The sequence below is a fragment of the Olea europaea genome, chromosome 18 (assembly GCF_002742605.1).
Source record: "Olea europaea var. sylvestris chromosome 18, O_europaea_v1, whole genome shotgun sequence".
In the NCBI taxonomy this organism is placed as follows: Eukaryota; Viridiplantae; Streptophyta; class Magnoliopsida; order Lamiales; family Oleaceae; genus Olea; species Olea europaea.
The window spans coordinates 825,664-834,855 of NC_036254.1; the positions used below are offsets into that span (position 1 = coordinate 825,664).

General features: G+C 33.8%; 1 protein-coding gene across 1 annotated transcript; it reads left to right on the top strand.

Annotated features, from left to right (window-relative positions):
- The first annotated feature begins 6,540 nt into the window (after window positions 1-6,540).
- Window positions 6,541-8,502, top strand: LOC111366417. Its single transcript, XM_022987179.1, has one exon. It carries the CDS (start codon window positions 6,541-6,543, stop codon window positions 8,500-8,502), a length of 1,962 nt encoding a protein of 653 aa, XP_022842947.1.
- The last annotated feature ends 690 nt before the right edge of the window (window positions 8,503-9,192 follow it).

The following is a 9,192-nucleotide window of genomic DNA, read 5'->3' on the forward strand; positions in this document are numbered from 1 at the left end:
TAGCCTTTCTTTGGACCGACTATTATTCACATGAAATGTCTTTATAATTGTCACACATTTATCATCACAAGCACGTTGTTATTTGGGCAAATTGTGTCTTCCTTTGGGCCGACCACAATTCGCATAAATAACTCCGTACAAAACATCTATGTATTTTCAATTAAATCAATCTACACAATAGGGGTTACTTTGGCAACATGTTGCTTTAATCAATTAAATTGAATATACTATACATCCAAAGGGAACAATCAAAACCAAAGTTTTGAATTTATTTTAAAACTTAAAATTGGAAAAACTGAATTCTGAAATATGAATGGGTTGAACAAAATGAATCAATTTCCAATTTTATATATATATATATATATATATTTTTTTTTTTAATTTTAAACCAAGAGGCACATGTCTTGGACCCATTATGAAACAAAAGTCAACAATTGCAACTGAATCATATAATGCAATTGAAATTGATCCATTGTGAAAGATTACGTGTATTACCAATCTATACTAAATATGCCAAATAGTATTCTGTCATACACCATTCTATATTGACTTCATTATGAGACATAAAACAAGGGTCAAAAAATGCGGCTAATCCACGCAGTTGAAATTCTGATTTCTGGATCCATAATGAAGGTCACGGATTTTGACAGTGATCTACACGCTACCAAAAGTGATGTATCCATTATGAACAGTCCAAAATTGCTGACTTGCTCTTGATGCAATTGAAATTCATTATAAAATGATCCGAAACTACAGATGTCTAAAAGGCATATGAAATTCAAATCCCAAAAAAAAAAACTTAAAATGGACACGGACAAAATTTAAAATCAATACTAACTGTGCCAAAAATTTTGAGATCCGATTTTGCCGAATGCATCAAGAATAATTCTTAAACTTAATAGTTGAAGGAATTTCACAAAATTCAAACATTCAATTCGAGAAAAATAATCCAAATATCATACGAATAGAACATGCACAAATCCTAATAATCTAGCAAATGATGACCGCTCTGATACCACTTGTTAGAAAATCAAATTAGATCCAAATATAAATTAAATCCTAAGATCAACATCATGCTAAATTACTAGGATTCACAGATTCAGATAATATACGTGTATCCATTGTAAACGATTGCCTACTGTTGCAGAATTACTGCGACAATCGACTACGTACCGATGAATGCAAATGAAGAGGGTGGTTTTGTAATCTTCCTCAACCAAATCTCCTTATTCCTCAATGGGACTGTGATTTCTCTTCTTAATAGGGAGAAGGGAAAATAGTGTATGATTTGGTATATTGAGGACCATAACCAAAATAACCTTTATATACTACTTAAGGTTCCCATTATCCCTTAATTAGAGTAATATTAGCCGGTATCTACTCACTTAGTCCATATTAATTTGAGTAGTCTATGGGCATACAAAAAATAGACCACTTGATTTTTGCCCATTATATTAAATAGCTAATATAATTGTATTAATATGTTGCCAATATTAATTTAGGAAAATCGTATTTTTCTAACATCTACCTGTTTTGATTTCCTCCTCTCCTCATCTTCTTAAAATTTTTGTCTCTCTCGTTGATTTTAGGTCAGCTTGGTTTAGTTCCTTTGGCTTTTGCATGTTTCAATTTCAGAAAATGGAAATCATCGAATTTTATTGTAAGAATTGTGAGCTTAAGCAACACCAGTGCTTTGTTTGTGGGGAACTAGGGTCTTCTGATGAATCAACTGGTGCTCGGGTACAAGTTGCTTTGAAATACTGGGCAGTCACATTGTCTGATTTTTTGGAATATTTTTCTCCAAATTGTTTAATTTCCTCTTCTTCAACCAAACTCAATGATTAGTTTTCTTTAAGATAGAAGTTAATTATCATTACAGTAGGATTTTTGTTTCCTCTTAAGTAGGCCCTTGTTTTGTCCCCACTACTTTCAAAATATATTTTCTTTATCTTATTGTCAGCCACACATTTTTCAATAAAATAACATTATGCGCAAATCCAAAACATTTTTTAATTTCTAATCATACATTCTCTATCAAAATACTTTTTCTCAATACAGTTTGGGCAAAAAACGGGGCTCAAACAGGCTGTATGATTTTGTTTCTTTTTCAGGATTTTAATTTTATTTCCTTTCAGCAAGATTAGAATAAACAAAGGTTTGTACACTTTTAAATCATCAATTCATTATTATAGTTAATTATTCTCTACAAAATTTTCAGGTTTTCAAGTTTCTTCATGTTTATTGTTTCAAGAAACAATTCTGCTTCCGCAACAGACTCATTTGACATTTTCGTGATATTCAAAAGTTTCTTGATCAATCCTTGCATTTCCCATGCAGCATCCTGAGTTGTACTTCACTGAAGTTCTCTAAGTCTTTCTTTCTTGTTAATACTTGAAAATTTTCCATTCTACAAAACATATGCTTTTGTCTTCATACGTGGAAATCCAATGTTGTGAGTTTCGATCCGGTTGTTAATGTCATCTTTGGATCCTGACACTTCTCATTTCTGACATAACTAAGTTATTCTCGAATTCTTGTCCTATTATTTTGCAGGTCTTTCGTTGTGTTATTGAATCATCCCCGTTGCGTATCAGAACTTCTCCATAATGGGAATGAAGCTGCAGCAGAAGAGCTTGAAGCGAAGATTGTTGCCATGTCTGTAAGTATTATGCCCTAAGTCCAATCAATTTTGGACATAAATACTTTTTTATATATAATTAATGTAATTAAATGGCAGATCTATTATTTAATTAATAGACAATTAAATAAATAATAGAGTCTGTATATTCAAATCTTTGTAATTTGTTAATTACAAGGAGTTGTGATTGTGAGATACAAATTACATCTGATTGAATCTTAAATCGTCCGTGGTCGTAAGTAATAACGAGATACGAATATCGTTATTACGGATAGACCATCACGTGTGGCATTTCTTACTTGTGAAGTAAGTAGCTGATCTCACAAGCTAAAGTGTGGAGACACTTAAATGAACACGTGGATATTTTGTTATAGAACAAAACATTGGAGACCCGTCGAGAGATTCCACATGGATAACTATTTGAGTGTCAGTGGTTAATCTCTAACGTTCGGTAGTGGAATTGGTCCTTTGACTTGAGGTCGTCATGATACCTTATATGAGGACAGTCATACTTAGGCGGTGTTGGATGTTGCTCTGAAAATGGCCGCTAATACGACATCGTTCGGGTACGTCAAGAATTGTATGAATGTTGTGATTGATCAATAAAGGATTCTTCACTCTTAGATAGTATGAGATTATGATCTACGTTTCATTCAATTACATCAATAACGAAATCATTGGCCAAGGTGTAGTCATAAGTCGAAAATGAGTTTTTGACTTATATTGATTTAATAGTGGAGTGAAAGATATGATCGATGATCGAGATTGACACAATTCCATATCTCGTAATTGATTGGATCATATTGACGAAGGGATTATAGTTTCACGGTAAACGAACAAATTTGATTTTGTCATACCACGTGACATTTCCCGTCACATGTATTGCCCTGAGACATTGCTAGATATCAATCAGGGACGGCGAGTGTGAATTGACGATAAATTAAAACAATAAATTAAAAGGGTGTTTTAATTTATCAATTTTGATTAGATCAAAATAATATTTCACATCATTAGGCATCGTGGTCGGGAACCTATTGGCAGCACATAAAAGAGAATTGAAAGATTGCAAATTGCCAATTGGTTAATTTAACAATCGTTGGATAAATTAATTAATTGGATTTGTTATTTATATTCCCGAATTAATTAATTGGATTAATTAATTCATGAATCGAGTTTAATTAATTGGATTAATTAAATATTGGACCGGATCGGGCCGATCCCGTTTGGGTTTATATAAATACATAGTTAGGGTTTGAGGTCCATTATGGTTTTCATTATTCTTGCTGGCACAAGAGAAAATCCTAGAAGTTGCAATCTTATTCTCTGTGTGGATCATCGTTGGAGGCTGGACAATTGGACAGCTGTAGTGGCGAATCAAGGTTGATGAAACGAAAAGAAAAGCAAAAAGATTGCAGATCTGAAAAGGTACAATCTTATCACAATTTCTATCTAAACACAAAGGCGATTCTTGGTAGGAATCGAAAATTATTTTAAATTCCGCTGTGTATGTATAAGTAGATTCCCAACAATGTCTGTAAGGAATTAGAAGCGAAGTCAGATCCTGACTTGCAGTTCGCCATTTGTAGACGCTGTCCTAAGGCATATCATAGAAAGTGTTCGCCAAGGTGCTTCTAAAACTTTCTTTAAACATTTATTCGATACAATTTTACAGTACGAGTTCTAAAGTTTTGGTTGCATTTACCAGTGAGAGAGCGTTCGGCGAGAGGGCTTGGGACTGTCTTCTTCCAAACCGTATAGCGATTTTCTGCATGTGAGTTTAGTCGTAATATTTTGAATTTAATTTAGTTGCTGTAGTGTAAAAGTCATTTCGTTGGAAAAAAAAAATTCATTTTCATTGAACTAATTTTATCTTTATCAGGGAACATGACATTGTTGAAGATATTGGTACACCCATAAGAAACCATATAAAATTTCTGGAATCTGGACAGAACTAGTACAAGATCATCGTTGGATCATATGACTGGTGTATGATCATTATCAAAACAGCTTCTTGGGAGTCTCGATGCTCGCTGCGGTTCATGGATGCTATTGGTCACCGAAGTTTTAAAATTTATTGCTTTAGTCACTAAACTATTTTATGCATATAATGTTTCTTCTGACATATTCGTTAGTTGATTTTACAAATTGAGCTCCTGTTTGGTTTTGATAAAAGTTAAATTTTTAGTAGATTTTGATAGAAATTGTCGAAATATCTTGTTAGAAAGTGGATAAAAGTTGTTGATCTTAGAAAATTTGTAGTTAAAAATGAGTTTTAAGAAATGATGATCGAATAGGGACTTGGAGATATGTTCAATGGCAAAACTTCAAAAATGGCTAGAAATCAATGAAATGTATACGTACATTGTTATGAATAAATGCTATGAAGCCAAGATTTTACGTGGAATAGGCTTTTTTGTTTCCTTATTAATATTATCTCAGCAAGATCGTTGTGCGTATAAATTTTTGAGAGGGTGTTTTCGACTGAGATTTTAATAAATTTTAAAAGATTTTAAATTCTAATGAATTTTGTGAATTTGAATAGAATTTTCACAAAATTCATAAGAATATTAGTAAAAATAATGAAATTTTAAAAAAGTTTGTTATATTATTAAGCTTGAAATCAATTCAAATATTTTAAAATTCCTCTATTAACCAAATCCTTATAAATCCACAAGTCATTGAGTAAACTCAGATTTTAAAAGATTTCATTGAAATTTATTAAAATCTCACACCTAGAAAATCCATTGAAATTTCAATTGAAGGCATTTGGATTTAGAATTTTTTTTTAAATCATAGTTGAGGACGTCTTGTAAATTTACAATGACGAATGACATAATTAAAGTTAGAGGCATTTTCAAGAATGTCCAATTATAAGGGTTGGAGTTGAAAAGTGTACTTTTTTATAATCTTTGCAAAAATGTCCAATTTTTAAATCAAAATGTCTACTTTACCCTCATGAAAAGATTAATCAATTTTATATCACTTTGGCACAATTTTTAAGAAGAGCAAATAACTTCTACGAGAAGGCACAATAATGTTGCTATTACCTAGGTGAGTCCACTTGCTTATATTTTTAATTATATTTTAATCAATTATTCTAGAACAAATGAAGAAGATGCAAAAATTCCATTACCATATACGAAGAAGTATATGATTCGAACTTGAAAGAAATTATTTTAAGAAATTTACTGCAGTGGAAATTTGAAGCTGATTAGGCTTTCATCATTTGTCGGTAGAAGGTATATTTCTTTGAACTCTATTTCTTCGAACTCTCATTTTTTTTTGATAAGTTTTATTTAGTAGTTGTTGTTGTATATGTTCAAATCTCAATTTTTTGACTAAGTATTTTTTCCTTTGGACGAAGTTATTCTGAGTATATATTTTTCGTATCATTCATCTTAAATAACTTAGTTAGATAATATACTTCTATTTTTAGAATATTATTTATGGTGGAATAAATTCTTGCAAAAATGGTGGTTGAAGTTGAAGAAGATGATAAATGCATGAAATCCCGTCATTTCATTCTCGACATTTTATAAATGTCAATAATGATTATAAACGTCGAGAATGATATTTATACTATCATTCTCGACACTGTTAAATGTTGACAATAACATTAAAAATTTGAGTAAGTTGGTAAATTTTCGTGTAGAGTGATTCACATACTGCATGCAGGTAGCATTTTCGTTTTCGATTTTCATTAGTGGTTGACAGTATTGTTGTTTATGACATGCAGATATGGGATATGTTAAGAGATTTGTTGTCTCGTATGGTGGTAGATTCGTCAACATAGATGACGGGTGGAAGTGGTTAGGGAACCGAACAACACAATTGTTGTTCGACATGATATTACATATGAAGAGCTTGTACATAAATTATTCGAGAAGCTGAATGTTGATAGAATGAAGTTCCGAATTCAATTGAAATTTACAGTTCCAAACGTGAATATACCCCCAGCTGATGTAGCCGACGATGAGGATTTGCAATGGTTTATGTCTGTTCACACAGAAGCGGCGTTGTGTGTAATTGCAGATGAATATAATGCTGGAGAGCACGAACTGCATGTCGGAGTTGAGCATTTGTCACCAATAGAAGATGCATTATGTGGACGCGATGAAGTCAGTATGTGCGAACTACAAGAGCCACAAACGATTGATAATATGGATGAAAGTTTAGGTGAAGGCAATTTGTTTATTCGAAATGCAATTGAGTCGATTGATAAAGAGGACATTGTGGAGAATCAGATATTCTTTAGCAAACGACAGTTACACACAAGGCTTCAACTTAATGCTTTGAAAGAGAAGTTTCATTTCAAGGTTAAAAAGTCGAATCCTAGATCTCTTACTGTGTGTTGTGTCGATACTACATGCCATTGGCTAGTACGAGCTTCTAAGATAAAAACTTCAGAAATCTTTACGATTCGAGAGTACATACCTGAGCACACATGTTCTCTAGACGTTCGACGAAATGCACAAATTCACGCAACGAGTGCAATAATTGGGCATCACATAATGCGAAGGTTGGACGATACAAACCAATCATACGTTCCTGCGGGTATTATTGGGGATATGGAACGTGAGTTTGGTGTACGGATTACCTACAACAAAGCGTGGAGGGCTAAAGAGAAGGGACTTCGATTTCTTCGTGGTACACCCGAAGAAAGTTTCCAGAAATTGCCATCATATTGTCACATGTTAACCGAGAAAAATCCAGGAACTATTGCACACATTGAACTCGACTCGAATAATAAGTTCTTGTACTTCTTCTTAGCGTTCGAGCCTAGTGTACGTGGTTTTCGAGAATACATGAGGCCAGTAATTTGTGTTGATGGAAGTCATTTGAAGGGCCAATATAAGGGAACACTACTAGTAGCTGCAACGCAAGATGCTAACCTACAAATATATCCTCTTGCGTGGAGTGTTGTCGATGGGGAAACGAATGCATCATGGTATTGGTTTTTTGCAAAGTTGAAAGATGTCATTGATGATTCAAACCAGCTAGTGTTTGTGTCGGACAGGAAGAAGAGTATTAAGCGGGCAATTACGAGGTTGTTCCCACTTTCTCACCACGGTGCTAACATATGGCATATCGAGAAAAATCTTATTGCAAGGTATAGCAGTAGCAATGTCATCTTCTTATTCAAGCGGGCAGCGCTAGCATACCGCGTATCGAAATTTGATCAGTTTATGACACAGATAAGAACCATTCGACCGTCAATTGCATCTTACTTGGAACGTGCCGGTATATCCACCTGGTCACGGGCACATTTTGTTGGTAATCGGTACAACGTTATGATGAATAACATTGCGGAGTCACTGAATTTAGTCCTAAGGCGACAAAGAAGTTTTCCTATAACCTCGTTAATCGAAAATATTATGTCATTGATGCAACGATGGTTCTACGAGAGAAAAAGTGCATCCACGAAATGTAGTACGACTGTGACACCAAAAATTGATGATGAATTGAGAAAATCATTCGACGCCGGTGCAACTTTCCCAGTACGAAATTTGGACGAACTCGTTTTTGAGGTAGGTATAGCTACCGAACTTTGTACTGTCGACCTTATAGGTAACACATGTTCATGTCGAGAGTTTCAGATGCGACAAATCCCATGTTCACATGCATCCCGAGCTGCTTGCGCAAAAGAAAAATCATTGTATGATTTGTGCTTCTCTTACTACACCACAGAATATTGGCGAGCTGCGTATAATGAAGTTCTTCACCCCGTTGGCCGAGAGTCAGATTGGGTTGTTCCTCAGTCTATTCGTTCCGTCGAAGTTTTGCCCCCGAATATACGTAGAGCACCAGGTCGACCTCCTACCCAACGTCAACGGTCAAGAACTGAAAGGTCGACGTTGAGATGAAAATGCGGCCGATGTGGGGGTTCTGGACATAACAGGCAAACATGTCAGAATTCGACATCTTTAAGTGATACGTATTCTTGAATAACATTGTGTATTCTGATCGTCAAATGCCCTGATAACATGAATTATCAATGTTTTGAATTTTTTTCTTCTGTATTACTTGCTTTCTACCTCTTATTTTAAATGTTGTTGAATATATTTTTGACTTCTACTTTTTTCTGTTTTTTTCTTCGTTCTCTCTTGATATCACTTATTTGCAATTGCTTGTTGTAAAATTAAGTTTATAATATATTTTGAATCCTTTATACGGATTCCTCCCATTTTTTGTGATTTTTCTCTTATATTATTCTAGTCATTCAAAATTTTATAGCGCACAAATAGGAAAATTCGTATGGGCATTCACTAAATACAAACAACACTTCATTTTTGAATGTCATACTGGATACAAACAAGAGAGGTCAGGTTTGGGGTATAACTACCAACAAGGGAAATGGTGCTTACATATATTCTTATGAACATTTCACTACGATATCATTTTGTTCATCATATAAGTGAATAAGTACATATCTATTTTATCACTGGGATTTTCTTAATCATTGTAGACACAATGTGGTAATGGAGACAAAAGCAACCTATGAATGACTCGTTCTCCTAAGTCATTGGAGCAGACAAAATGGTAATCATAACAAA

What these genes read in the sequence shown, in the direction of transcription:
- LOC111366417 (XM_022987179.1), top strand. Translation starts at nt 6,541, where the DNA reads ATGAAGTTCCGAATTCAATTGAAATTTACAGTTCCAAACGTGAATATA.